Source organism: Rhinopithecus bieti, unplaced genomic scaffold (assembly GCF_001698545.2).
Source record: "Rhinopithecus bieti isolate Rb0 unplaced genomic scaffold, ASM169854v2 scaffold_7681, whole genome shotgun sequence".
Taxonomy (NCBI): domain Eukaryota; kingdom Metazoa; phylum Chordata; class Mammalia; order Primates; family Cercopithecidae; genus Rhinopithecus; species Rhinopithecus bieti.
In genome coordinates, this window is record NW_016806571.1 from 4,286,694 (window position 1) to 4,301,425 (window position 14,732).

Below are 14,732 nucleotides of genomic sequence, written 5' to 3' on the forward strand. Positions count from 1 at the left end.
CCTTCCTTCCTTCCTTCCTTCCTTCCTTCCTTCCTTCCTTCCTTCCTTCCTTCCTTCTTTCTTTCCCTCTTTCTTTTTTTGAGACAGAGTCTCGCTCTGTCGCCCAGGCTGGAGTGCAGTGGCACAATCTCAGCTCACTTCTTCTTTTTTAAAATCATCACAATAACCCAGATAAGGAATAAGCAGCTTGCCCAAGTCATTCAGCAAGTTGCTGAGCCTCGTCTTTGTGACTTCAACACCCCCAACTCACCCCAATATCTCCCCAACTCTCATGTGGCATTTCACCTGCCTCCCTCATTTAGCAGGGAGGGAATGGGGTTGACAGTAAGAGATGGACTCTGGAGCCAGCCTGCCTGGTACAAATCCTGGCTCCATCACTTCCTTATCCTGGGCAGGTTATTTACCCCTCTGCCTCACCTACCTTGTCTGTTCAATGAGGATGATCATGGTGTGCAGCTTGAAGAGGTTTCAGTTAGTTAACATGCCTAAAGACTGGCACTTGGTCAGTGTTAGCTGTTATCATTCGTGAGATCTCTACTGTGTTCAAGACCTGGTTCCAGGAACCCCGGGAAACACGAGACAATAACAAAGCTGGTCTTCGGCCTCGCCGGCCAAGGCCCTCCGTTTGGTCCCTTGCCGTTCCTGGGGACACAGCTCCTAGGCACTTTGCCACAGGCAGTGCCTGCCTGCGCCTGGACTGGGTGCTATTCCGGCAGTGGGCAGGAGCTCTCGGGTCAGAGTCCCTGAGATTTGAAGGGGTTTGAAGGGATGAGATTGACCTCAGTGAGGATCCAAGCTTCCTGCTTGCAGGTCGTATCTGGGTGGCATCCACTCATCCTGTTTCCGGCCACACCTCACCCGGCTCTCAGTGCAGACCCCTGGCCTGCGCCATGCATTCATTCATGCCCAGACTGCCCCTGTGCCCCATGCCCACAGCTCCTGCCCAGTGGCTGTCACCAAGAGTGAGGGCAGGAGGATTTACCTCCCAGGTCCTCTGTCTGCCTGGGGTGGCTGTTGTGCCCGCACCTGTCACTGAGCTGGACCTTGGAGACCTCAGGGGCCTGTGATCCTAAAATCAGTGTGTTCCACTCAATTGTCAGGAGAGTGGTCTCACAAAGGTGGTTGTGTCCCCATCCCTAGAATCCCTGTACAGCAAACACACACAGTGGTGTGCTGGCAAATGTTTAACAACCAGTTCTCTGGAGCAAAACTGCTTTGATTTGTAACATTCATCCATATCTGTGGTATAAATACTCTCACCAAAGCTGATTTCAAACTATCAACATAGTGTCCTTAATTGCAGAGTTGGGGAGGGATGAATGCACAGCTGTGCAGCATTATATAATATTTCCACCCCACAGATACGGTGGACATGACAACCTCAAACACAGATGATAGTAACGTGGTAAAATAATTAGGAAGTGAGGAGTTTTGACTATTTATCTCGTTTGGTTTTAGTGTGTTTTCCTTTCCTCTGAGACAGAGCCTTACTCTGTCACCCAGGCTTGAGTGCAGTGGCATGATCACAGCTCACTATAGCTTTAACCTCCTGGGCTCAAGTGATCCTCCCACCTCAGCCTCCTGAGCAGCTGGGACCACAGGTGTGCACCACCTTGCCTGGCTACTTTTTGTATTTTTTGTAGAGACAGGGCTGTCCAGGCTGGTCTCGAACTCTTGGGCTCAAGTCATTTGCCTGCTTCAGCCTCCCAAAGTGCTGGGATTATAGGAGCCACCATGCCTGGCCTAATATAACACATTTAATTCTAATTTAATGTAATTTGATATTTAATACTGGCTTGTTTATTAACAGACAACAAATTCCTGAAAATTTAGAAGTTGATTCCCTTGAAGCCAGTAGGCACTGCCTGTAGCCCACTACTGCCTTTAGCCCACTACTGCCTTTAGCCCACTACTGCCTGTAGCCCACTACTGCCTGTAGCCCACTACTGCCTGCAGCCCACTACTGCCTGCCCCTGTGATACGGTTTGGCTGTGTCCCCACCCAAATCTCATCTTGAATTGTAGTTTCCACAATCCCCGCGTCACAGGAGGGACCAGGTGGAGATAATTGAATCATGGGAGGAGTTCCCCCATCCTGTTCTCATGAGAGTTATTTTCTCACAAGATCGGATGGTTTTATACGGGGCTCCCCATTTGTTGGGCACCCATTTTGCTCTCCTGCTGCCATGTGAACAAGGACATGTTTGCTTCCCTTTCTGCCGTGACTGTAAGTTTCCTGAGGCTTCCCCAGCCCTGCGGAACTATTAGTCAATCAAACCTCTTTTCTTTATAAATTACCCAGTTTGGGGCAGTTCTTTATAGCAGTGTGGGAACAGAGTAATATACCCTGCCAGCTTCCTGGGGCCTGGGGCCTTACCCTTCAGGGAGAGAGGTCAGGCCAGGCTTGGGAAGAGAGGGTTCCCAAAGCATTTGCATTTCCAAAACCCCTTCCACTTACACCCAGGCCCTGGCACCGGAGGTGCAGCCCTCCAAACAGGCCAGTGCATCTTGGGGTATGAAACAAAGGCCAGGGAGAGGTAGGGGACCCCTTTTGCCCATTCGTTAGTATCAGAATCTCCTGGGGAGCTTTAACTATGACCTGTGCTCAGGCCCCATCTGGAGATTCTGATGTCATTGGTTGGGCTGGGCTAGGGCTGCAAGAGTTTTTAATCCTCCCAGGCAATTCTAAGATGTAACCAGGGACAAGAACGCTTGTCTGAGAATTTCTATGGCCCCTTGCAATGCAGACCACTGTTGACAAACTGGTAGGTGTGGTCCTGTTTTCAAGCATTTGAAAGAAGGGGCCTCCTTGTGTGGAGCCTGTGCCATTCTCCTTGGCACACCCCCGCCCCCAGGCTGAGAGGTCTGACTGAAGGCACAGCAGGTGCTACTTTCTTTGTTCAGTTCTCATCTCCAGCTGAGAGAATAGATCATTGTCCCAGATTCAAGCCCAAAATACAGAAGCAGAAAGTAAATTCTACAGCCCCTCAATTATTCTCCCTCTGGGCCCTGTCCCCACAGGGAGCTTCCCTGTCTATCCCCCCAGGAGGCAGCCTGGTCTCAGAGGGCCTCACACACTTAGGGGGCCTCTGGCCACTCACCTGCCTTTCTCTGCTGCAATATCTTCTCTTCTGGAGGATTCATAAGCCACATCATTCCCCACCCCCTTCCCAAGACCTCTGCCCCAAGGCCAGCCCCTATCTCTTTCCTGGAATTCAACTTTGAGCTGTTCAAGGACATTTCATAGGTAACTGGTGCCTCTCAACCTGGAGGAAATGGGGAACCTCCTAAGAACAGGTGATCAGGGACTCCTGGAGACTTGGGCTTTGCAACAGGGATCCCCCTTCTCTCCAGAAGAAAGACCAACCATTTAAAATGTGCCACCATTTGTCAATTCCATTCAACAGATATTTACAGAGCATCCACTGGGTGCAGGGAATGCCAAGCATGCCAGTATGAGTACAACAGAACCCTCCCTCCCCAGAGAGCCTATAATTCATACAGAAAGAATATTCTAGTGGCTCAGATTATTGTGATATGAAAGTATGTGAACTGAAGTCAGGTGCGGTGGCTCATGCCTATAATCCCAGCACTTTGGGAGGCCAAGGCAGGGTGGATTACCTGAGGTCAGGAGTTCAAGACCAGCTTAGCCAACGTGGCAAAATCCTATCTCTACTAAAAATGCAAAAATTAGCTGAGCATGGTGGTGGGCACCTGTAATCCAGGCTACTTGGGAGTCTGAGGCAGGAGAATTGCTTGAACCTGGGAGATGGAGGTTGCAGTGAGGATCGTGCCACTGCATCCAGCCTGGGTGACAGAGTGAGACTCAGTCTCAAAAAAAAAGAAAGAAAAATATTATGAACTGAGACATAGGAGAGGTGCAAAGGGCAAAGACAGCTCCATGGAGTGGACAGGCAGGGTCTATGGGCTGGGTCATGGAGGCTCCATGGGAAAGAGGGCATTCACGATGGACCTCGAAGGATGGGTAAGATCACAATGTGGGAAGCGAGGAGAGCAGAGCCTTCTGGATGAAGGATGTGGCTTGAGAAAAAAGATGGTGTGGAGGTGCCAGAAGGGTGTTCTTTCAAAGCAGCAAATGGCCTCTTCGGCTGGAGTGGGAAAGCTGTGATCTGACAGTGGATGATGCAACTGGAAAGACTTCTTACAGAGGCCCAGGCACGCAGGGACTGACACCTGGCCCTGCTTGTGCTTGGTGTCACAGGCAATGGGGAGCCCTTGAAGGATTTTGCCCTTAGGAAGGATCTGATCAGAACTGTCCTCAGTAGGTGGTGTTGTGGAGGAGAGGATGCATTGTGGAATGGGGACATGCCAAATAGTCGCTGGTTAATCAGTTAATAAGGCTGATCATGGGATCCCCGATGGCTCGTGGTAATTAGTTTTAATGTTGGCTGTGGGGCCAAGCAGTGCTATTAAGAGGCAGGGAAGGGACTGCTCCTTTTCACACAGTAACCCACAGTGGGCCTTAGAATCCACATGTGACCATTGCCCAGGGGCCCGGCTTGGCACAGTCTCCTGGCTTACGTGGTATACAGATGGATGGAGGGACAGGGCGGTGGATGGGGGCAGATGAAGGGGTTGAAGGGGAGGTGTGGTGGCACCAGCCAACACAGCAGATGCTGCCATTGGGACCACTCGATGCCCTGTTATAAAACTTGCCATTCCTCTCTGTTCCTCCCTACCTTGGCCTGCCACAGATAAACACAAACAGGATGGCAGAAGGCTCCACTGTGGAGCTCAAAGGAACACAAATGCAGGTGCATACAAGGGACACAGACCTAGCTTGCCAAGATGTGCCCACTGAGTGCTAAAGAATGTGAACCTGCACATGTATGCAAGTGTGTGTGCACACACACACACCTGTCTGAGCAGCAAGCCCTGAACAGAATCCAGGCAGAACTCAGGAGGATTGCGGAGGAGAGGGCTTCTATTCTATTGGGATGCAAATATCTTGGCATTCAGAGAAGGTGGAGAAGCAGGGAGCAGAGGAGGAGTATGGCAGAGAGCTTGGGGGCGAAGAGAAGAATCACGAGAACACATCATTTTTCTATGGCTCCTTTCTTCAGAGGAGCCCAACGCCCCTGTGGGCGGGATGCTTCATGCCAACATGTGCTCTGCTGATCAGAGCCACGCTCCTCTTAAATCAGGACTCCAGGGCATGGTGCCCCCAGAGTTTCTGGAATTCTGCCTCCTCCAGTGAACATTTGTTGAGCACTTGTCATGTGCCAGGTGCTGAGGATAAAGGAGAACATGGATTAGCAGAAGGGACAAGTTTATTCGGGTCTGAGTGTGGACCTAAGGATGACAGTCCTCCCAGCGAGGCAAGTGCTAGGTACAGGGTATGCAGTCAGGAGAGGCAGCAGAGGGCACTGGATCCTTTGGAGTGGGTGGCAGATCCCCAGGTGGGCAAGAGGGAAAATGCATCCCAGGGAGAGGAACTCCGTGCAAAGGCCCAGAGGCCTGAAGAGTACGTGAGGCCCCGGAGACTGGAAGTAAGGCTGCTGGGGCCCAGGGCACCTACAGGGAAGTGATGGAGGAGAGGAAGGATGGCTCTGGTGTTGTGTGGACAGCAGGCTGGAGGGGGTGATGCTTGGTCTAGGAGACCAGGGAGGAGACTGGAGATTGTCCAGGCAAGCAATGAGGGAGGCTTGTAGCAGTGGGACGGAAGAGGGCCGCAGGCCAGTGGCTAAGGAGAGGCCTAAGCAGGACTTAGAGAGAGGTCAGATGTGGAGGGTGACGGAGAAGAGAGGACACAGGGCCATCGAGCCCCAGTTTCTGGCTTAGGTGGAGGTTGGAGGGGGCAGGGGTATACTGGAGGAAGAGCAGTTTCAGTGGCGCTGGGTCTGTGGCGTGGTGGCCCGGCCTTGTGTGGGCAGCCAGACATGTGGATCCATTGCCAGAATGGTAGGGGCTGGAGACCCAGATCTGACTGTCATTGACATACGGGACACATTGGAAGTCTAACGTAGACAAGATCTCCCAGAAGGAATGGGTCCCTGAAAAGAGAAGAGAACCCTGGGGCAACACCATCGCCTGGGAAAGGAGCCAGACTCAGGGGCTCCCCCTGCTCCGGGGCTCTCCTCAAAGCCTCACCCCAGTGGAAACTCATCATGGAGCTCCTCCAGTACCCACCCTGGGAATGGCCTTCCCTCCTTGTGGTTGATAGCACTAGAGCCTTGACCGCGGTCCCACTTGGGTTGGAGCTGGTTGAACCCAGGCCAGCTCAGCATGGCCCCTGACACGTGCACCCCATGAGTCAGTAAACACCGAGTAAGGACTGGGCTCGGGAAAGGACTGGGCTAGGGGAAGGACTGGGCTTGTGGAAGGACTGGGCTCGGGGAAGGCAGGCTGGGCACCATGGGTCTTTGTGTTCCCAGCACTTAGTGTGTTGCCAGCACACAGCAGGTTCCTGATAATTTAATGTTGTGTGCCATCTGATTCTGTTTTTAAAAAATGATGTGTGTACAAAGAAGAAAGCAACAAATCACCCCAAATCCAAACACCCTGAATTATCTAGGATTAACATTTGGTGAATTTTATTCAGAGTTTCTCTTTATGTATATATTCAGATGAGATTGGGCACGTTCAGTGTGGTATGGCTGTAGACCTTATGCATATATTCAGATAAAGGACTAGATGGAGGAGTGAATGGATTGATGGATGGATGGATGGATATAAAAACAGACAAAAGCAACTTTATAAAAATATAATCATACCATATTTGCTATTTTAAAATGAAATGCACGAAATTGAATCTTAATATAACTTAACTGAAGAGAAAGAAACTGCAGCAAAATGGAAGAATAGGTGGATTTGAGATAAGCGTTAATTCATCACAAGGGATATTAGTACAAAAAGATCCCTCTACAGGAAACAGAGAGAGGAGAAAAACCACCAAAGGGCTACAGCCATTATGTTGTACTTTTTCCTAACGACGTGTTTCAATTTTAGATGCCATGGGTTGACTCCGATTTAAAGAGATTCTTAGTAAGTGCACCCCCATCTCCCCTCCACCCACCCCCTAATTTTGGTTGCTTAAATTAGTTTTACTTTGACAGGTTTTATAACATTTACATTCTGTTCTGTAACCAGCATTCACCTAGTTGCTATTCCTGGTTCTGCACTTAAATAGATTTGAAGCTCACCACCACTCATTCTAACAGAGGTTCTACATTACCGAGTTGGGTTTTTTCTTTTTCTTTTGAATCATCTCTTGGTTGGCAGGATTTTGTCACTGAACACGACTTTCAAGAAGAGCTTGTGAGTGCTTTGGTCGCTGAACCCTTTCGTGCTAGGAAAGGGTGGCTTTGTACCCCCGTGACCGCCTGGCTGGTGTGGTATTATTGGCTTGCGTTCTTTTCCCTGTGGAATGCTGTGGCTATCCTCCTTTGCCTTTCATTCTATCGCTTCTTCTTTTTGCTGGGGTTGGCAGCACCTGGTGACCAGCATCTCTTCCATTCCCTAAGTTCCGAACCACTTGAGAAAGAAGATGAAAGAGGAACGTGGCTGTTAGAGAATGGGGTGAACACAGCCTTAGAATGAGACAGGCGGGACTGCGCTGAGGCCAGCCTCCTCCCCATGGGCAGTGCCTGTCCATCTAAAACCTAAGGCTCAGAGGGGCGGAGCGGGCTTCCTTGCTTCCGAGGAGGAGGAGGAGGGAGGGGAGGGGCGGGTCACAGGCTGCCCAGTGTTTCCCAGTGACTCACCACCGAGGCGTTCCTCCACCTCCAGTGCCCAAGAGCATGTGGGGCTGGGAGATGGTTCCCGTGTGGGAGGAACCTCCCCTCCACGTGGGAGGAGCCCTCAGGATAGAGGAGACTGCATCTCCCCATCGCTTGTCTTTGACATCTTAATTTATTGAATCTATATCTTGATTCAGCTTCACCTACAGCACAAAGTACTCTCAGGAACTTGCTTGCACATCTCAGGTTAGGTTTTTTCCCAAAGAAGTTTCTTCATCGGTGCCAATGTTGCAGCGGGACAGTGTGAGCCAAGGACATTGGATTTGGCAACAGCAGGATCTAACATGACCTTAATTTAGATGTAGAGGTTCACGTTTCAGTGATGGGTCTGAAGGCAGACTGAGGGAGGTCAAGGAAAGGGTGAGAGTTGAGAAATTAGGCAGAAGGTGCAGCGTATTCCTTACTGAGCTCCAGAAGGAGGGAATCTGCAATCCCACCTTCCTCTTCACCATCTTTAACGTCTCCTCTCTTGGCTGCTTCGCCTCTGCCTATAAACGGGCACCAGCCCTCACTGCAGAAATCTACAATCTAGGAACCACGGCTCAAGCCCGCTTACAGGCAGAGGGGAAGAGGCCGAGAGGGAGGGGGACATTAAAGATGATGGAAGAAGGGCGGAGGCTGAGAGAGATGGGGAGAGACAGATGGGACAGTGAGGCCTTGGGTGAAGCCAGAGCAGGAGCTCCAGACCCAGGAGTGGCGCCCAGGCTGAGAGGAGGACTGTGTCTCCTGGAGTGGCCAAGGTGACCACCCAGCCTCACTGGAGAGACGCAAGGCACCCACCAATTCCTCCGTCTTCCCAGTTCCAGAGGAGACCTGGCCTCCGTGGGGAACTCAGGGGGCTGAGGAGGAAGGGCACTGAGGTGGGTGGAGAAGAGTCAGGACAGCCAGGGTCACGGTGTCAAGGGCAGCGCCTCTGTGGCATCCAGGGATGTGAGTAGTGAGGCTGGAGGGGGCCTGTGCAGCTGGGGTGGAGCCTCTCCCCTCTGCAGCCTCATCGCAGCTCTGGCCCAGCCAATGCCCGACGCTGTGAGACCCCAGGAAGGCAGAGCTGTTGAGGGCAGTGGGACCAGGAGCCAGGGAAGGACTCACTTTGTGTGACCTTCCCTACAGTGGGCAGGCCTGTCAGCAGTCACTCAGCTTCACTTCCTTGCCTTTTTCCTGAAGACAAAAAGAAGGAAACCATGCATTGCTATCTAATTCCAGGCAGCGTCCATTCTGTTGGTGAGACCGAGGCCCAAGGCACAGGGAAAGACCCCAGAAAAGGCGAGAGTGGGGGGACGGAGTTACATCTAGACGGCTGCAATGATTCTGCAGGACTGGGGTGTAGGGGAGCTGATGAGGTTGGAGAGATGGGCCAGGGTCAGATCACAGATGGCCTCGAATGCCATGCCAAGGATCTGACTCTGAACTAAAGTTCAGTCTGGTGGAGAAGGGATTGCAGGGGCAGGGGTCTGGTGCAGTTAGAACAGTGAGGTTGTTACGACCACAGGCCAGGTACAAGGGCACATGGCTGGGCTCAGTAGGCTCAGATGGAGCTACAGGACTTGGTGACTGACTAGATGTGGGTGAGGTGGATGTGTCAGTTTCTGACTTAGACAGCTAGGAGTTACTTTTCACAGAGATGGGACCAGACTGTCAGGGAAGGTGGGGGTGGGAGATCAAGCCTGGGAGACATCCAAGGGAGATGTCTGGTGTGCAATTGTACATAGCAGCCTAAGGCTTGGAGAGAACTCCCAGGTTGGAGCTGTGGACTGGGGTCATCTGCATACAGGAGGTGGCTATGGCCATGGCATGGCTGCCATCACCCAAGACAGACCCCGGAGGTTCACCAGTGCTTAAGAGGCGGGAAGAGGAGAAGGCTCATGAAGGTGTGGTCAGAGATATCGGTGAAAGCAACAGAAAGGAGCAAAGGTGTCATCCAAACCAAGAGCAGTGTTTCAGGAAGGGAGAGGTGGGCGACGCCCTGTGCTACCGGAAGGCCCAGCAAGACACAGCGTGTCCACCGACCTGCAGCAGCAAGAGCACAGGCGGCCTTGGGAAGAGCGATTTCAAGGGCCTCATGGAGCAGAAGTCAGACCCTGGAGAGTGAGGCGTGCAAGGGGGCACAGGGCCGTGCTGCTCGGCAAGCTTCCGCATTGGCCGCGAGTCTGGCGCCCGTACTCTCTGGGTGTTGTTGACTCTCCCTTGCTTTGTCAAAACAAGTCTTTAGCTCTTGGAGCGAGTCTCATTTAACCAAGGATCTCTAGAGTGTCTGTGTCACCAAGGCCTCCGCTCGCCCATCTCCTGTCCCTCTCATGGAACCTCCTTGGTGGCAGAGGTGGAAGACTCCTTGTAGGCTCTCAGAGCTCCAGAACCTTGGTCAGGTCTCCAGGCTGCCTGAGTAGCGCGTTGGGAGGCTGCTGTGCCGGGAGCAAGGCTGCAGCATGCTGAACCTAGACCTTGCTACACCACATCTCCCACCCGTCGCCTTTCGCTGACTGGGCCCCCACTCATTTCTCATACTCCCCCTACTCTTTCATGAGACAACCGCAGAATGGGGGAGCCAGAGGAGGCCTTTGCATCTTCAGGCCATCACCTGAGTAAATGCGGGCCCCTGGAGGGACAGTGATTTGCCTACAGCATTGACCAGGGTGTATCTGGTGTTCTGGCCGCTGTGTAAGCTCCTGGTCTGGAGAGAGGAGCATCTAGGAAAGACCTCTGTGGGGAGGGAGAGGCCCCGAGTCCCTTGGACTTGGCCTTCCCCAAAGACCTGAGCAGGTCAGTGCACCCTGGGAAGCCTCTCAGGGCCAAAGATGGCCACCGGGCTCCCCCGACTCTACCCTTCTTCTTCTTTTTTTTTTAAAATTATTATGTTGTTTTTTTGTAGAGACAGAGTCTCACTGTGTTGCCCAGGCTGGTCTCAGAACTCCTGGGCTCAAGTGTTCTTCCTGCCTCAGCTTCCCAACATGCTGGGATTACAGACATGAGCCACTGCACCCTCCACTTTTAAGGGCCTCTCTTGGAACAGACCTGGGGCCCTTCATTGATCTGTGGCTCCACTACCTCCTCTGTGATCGGCAGGTACCAAGGCCACGTCCCCACTGTGGCCTTCTCCTTTGGCGCTCCCTACGGCACCACCACCCTCAAGTACTTCCAGGACCACCGAAACACAGCCATGGAGAAGAGCCACACTCCCTTCAGCCAAGGCGGCCACTTCCCCACCATCTTCTCCACCAACCCCAACCTCCTGCTGATGGAGCGCGCGAGCTCCCGGGACCGCTGGCTGCACAAGCCCAGCTACACTCGCTTCAACCTGGACAGCCACCGATCCACAGAGCTCATGAACTTCTACCAGGTAAGCTGTGCGGGGCTGCCCTGTGGCCTCCCCTCCTACCCACCTGCCCCCACCACGGGAAGGAAGTGATGGCCAGGGACTGAGGGAGACCTCGTACCTGCCACAGTATCTTGATTTCCTTTCTCAGAGCCCCTGAGCCAGCAGGGAGCATGGTGGGTTTGGCTAAAGGGAGTGGGAAGGCTTAGGACTTTGCCCCCCGATCTCTCCCCACCTCCTGGGGCTTCTGGATCTCCAATTCCTGCTCACCCCCACTGCCAGTGGAGCTAGGGGTCTCTAGGGATGCTCCTGCCCTTACCTCCCCCTGGAGTCTCCTGGATCTGTGGAATGCCATATATTTTCTAGGTGAGTAGAAGGTCTAAGATCCACCCACCAGATGAATAACACGAGCAAAGGCCCCGCTAGAGCCCCCTGCCCCAGGTCCAGCCCCACGGTGTTTTATCCACCCATATCCGGGAGCCTGTTCACCCCCTCCATGCCCTGCAGCCCCCCTGGGGGCATGCTCTGAGTCACCCTCAGCCCCAGGCTGGGCGAGACTGCCCTGCAGGGAGTAAGCCCGAGGACGGGGACCTACCCATACCCCTGTTGTTCTTGTCCTGCTGTTTGGGCTGGTAAAGCCTCCCTGGATGTGGTTCAGACACATTCCCAGAGACCACAGGTGCACCAGCCTGAGCTGGCCCTTATGCCCTTGGCAGGGATACGGGTTCATTCTCTCCTGTGTTCCCAAAACCTTACTCTCTCCATCACCTTCTCTCGCAAGCTTCCCCCTCTAGCCTGATTGCAAGGACAAGGTATGTCCTGGCCCCAGGGCAGAGAACTTGTATGAGTGAAGCAACTTCCTTGGGAGAGGAGGAGGTCGATGCCACCAGCCTCTGAGGCATATGCGACCATGTCAGGGGGTCTGCCAAAGCCTTTCCCTCCATCTTGGCACTCAACAGAACATGCCCCATACAGGGGGTAAGGAGAGAAGGGAGCAAACACAGGCCAGGCGGACATGGTGCCTGTGTGCACAGCAGGTGTGCGTACGCCTGCGGGGCTGAGTTTTCGTACTTTGTCCGAGCTGGTCCCTTGTTTCATTTACACTCTGTAGCAAAGCTGGTCTGGTGGGTGTCGTTATTCCCATTAGGCAGATGAGAAGTTGAGGCTCATTGAGGACAACCAGCTGGTTGGCAATTGAGTTGCGACCCCAGCAACTCTGGGACTCCTCCAGGGGCATTAGGGGAGGTGGCCCCCAACTCTGCCCCGGTGCAGCGAGGCATGGAATGCAGGTGCCTGGGGTCAGTCCTGCAGACTAACAACCTGTCATCTCTTCCTTGATTGAACCATAGACAGTCCAGCAGCATCGGAAGCACTATCAAGACAAGACGGGCGGGGTGCCTCGAGTCTCCTACTTTGTGCTGCCCTGGAGGGAGCCGGAACACTACCCCCTCCCCACTGTCCTGTGAGTTGTGAGTCCCTGCCCTCCCTTCATCCACGCAGTCAACAAACACACCCATGGGGCACCTGCTCTCGGCCAGGCATGCACAGCGCACAGCCTGAGAAATGAGTTGAGGATCTTACCCTAAAACGTGCGGTGCAGAGAGTGATGGTTACGGAGCAAGGGGGTCAGGGCATTGGCAGCCTCAGGGGGGGGATGCTGGTAGCCTGAATGGGCGAATCAAGAAGAGTGCTTTCCTGGCCAGATGCACTGGGAATTTGGGAGAAACTCCGTAAGTTCAGTGGGCCTGAATCTGCGGACTGATGCCCTGCCTTCAAAGGCAGCCTGGCAGCTACACTAGTCCTAACGCGGGCGCCCATGCAGAGAGCAGTAAGGAGCTGCTGCCCTCTGGTGGATACAGAGGGCACTACACCGAGCAGGAATCTCCCCCAGCCCCATCCACATTTGGAAAACGTTCTCCTAAGAGAACATGGACTTCTGTCCATCTCACAAAATAGGAAAGTTCCTTGCCTCCTGCCCCTCACTGCTTTTATCTAGGAGAGCTCCTTTCTCCAGGGAAGGCCTACTCTGCCCTGAAAGATGACCTGGGTACTGTGGTTTCTGTGCTCTCTCCTTCCTGAAGCGCAGGCAGGGGTATCACTCACAGGAGGTGTCCTGGGGTGGGATAGGGTGGTGGGTGGTGCCTGGCCTGCGAGGCCAGTGGATAGAGCTTGGGATTTAGCTCCATACCGACCACTCCCTGCTTCCCTCAGAGTCCTAAGATTCACCATCATCCTTACTGATAAAGCAGCATCTGTTTTCATAAGTTTAATGGTTTTTATAGAAATGGGCTTCACTGCATCCAAAAGTTCCTTTCTGCAAGATAGGATCATTTTACAAAAAAAGGGAACCCAAGGTTCATTTATCACCTAGGGAACTTGTGCTGCATGGCCTGGATGGTTGGAGGCAGAGCTTGGAAAGGAAGCAGCATCTCCAGGACTCAGGGGGTTCTCTCCAATCTTGGGATGGCTCTGAGCCAGTCCATCCCTGGAGTAGAGTGGGACTCTCCTGTGGACAGCTATCCTCTTGAGACAGCTCTGGCCAGGATCTGCCCCCACCCCCATCACTGTTGGGAGAGCGGGACACCTCAACTCTGTTCCTTCTTCAAGTTGCCTGGCCACTTGCACTGCCAGGCCAACCAGGTGGTTGGGAGAAGAGGGTCAGTGACGGGCCTGGGGCAAGCCCCTCCCTCCTGGAATCCCCTCCATCAGCACCATCATCATTTCTTAGAACATTTGTTGTGTGATTACTCCTTGTCCAGAGCTTTACATGCATTACTGCATTCATTCCTCAAGTCAACGCTAAGAGGGGGATACCACCACTGAGCCATTCTTAAATATGCACATTTCTAGCAGGAGTTAGGACCAGAGTCCATCCCAGGTCTGTCTGACATCTGTGCCCTCACTCTTCACTACCATGCCACTATGTAAATACAGGTTATTCCCACCCCAAGTCCAGAGGGACTTATCAGGTGTTAAGCTGACGAGCAGCCAGCAGGCCAGCATCAGCTGGAGAGTTGGCACATGGGGCTGTGGGTGGGCATGCATCACCCTCCTTCCCTGGCACACTGCATAACACCAGTCCCATCCTCACCCCTAGGCCTCCTCTGTGCCCGAAGAAGAAGTGGCACCTTTTGAGACTAGCCCCTGAGAGCCTGAAGACCTACCAGACCTTCCCGTCAGGGAAGAGGGTCTCCCCACGAGAGCGGAAAAGGAGAGACTGCTACTTTGAGTTCAGAGCATGAGACCAGGTGCCTGATGCCTGAGATCCCGGGTCGAGACCAGCCTGGCTTCCTTGGAATAAAGTCTTTAGCCATGACCATCCTACCCACCTCTCCTCTGGATCCCAGGGACACTCGGCCACAGCAGGAAATGCCCCCTGAAAGTCACACAGCATTATGCCCTAAGGGCCTGTGGAAAGCTCTGCCCCAGGGACTGAAGCCAAGGAAAAGTGGTGTCCGGCTACCTGACAGGTCCAGCTACCTTCTCCCCAAGATGGGGCAAGTTGAACTGAGGAATGTAGGGTTCCCTAGCCTTAGTGGCAGGCCACTCAGGTACAGAGACCTCCCACCTGATTCTACTGGTATAAACAAGGAAGTCCAGTTACCCCGGTCTAAGAATGAAGGGGAAGTGGCCCCAGAATAATTGTACTGGGTATGATTGGAA

General features: G+C 53.2%; 1 protein-coding gene across 2 annotated transcripts in view; it reads left to right on the top strand.

Moving 5' to 3' along the window:
* CIMIP2C (ciliary microtubule inner protein 2C) overlaps positions 1-14,385 on the top strand; it is a 17,557-nt gene extending 3,172 nt beyond the window's left edge. For both annotated transcript variants that reach the window (XM_017876889.1, XM_017876890.1), the window contains exons 2-4: positions 10,820-11,093; positions 12,419-12,531; positions 14,167-14,385. In XM_017876889.1, coding sequence (XP_017732378.1) covers positions 10,820-11,093; positions 12,419-12,531; positions 14,167-14,311 — 532 coding nt within the window. In that variant the 3' untranslated portion in view covers positions 14,312-14,385. The remainder of the gene's footprint in view (positions 1-10,819; positions 11,094-12,418; positions 12,532-14,166) is intronic.
* The last annotated feature ends 347 nt before the right edge of the window (positions 14,386-14,732 follow it).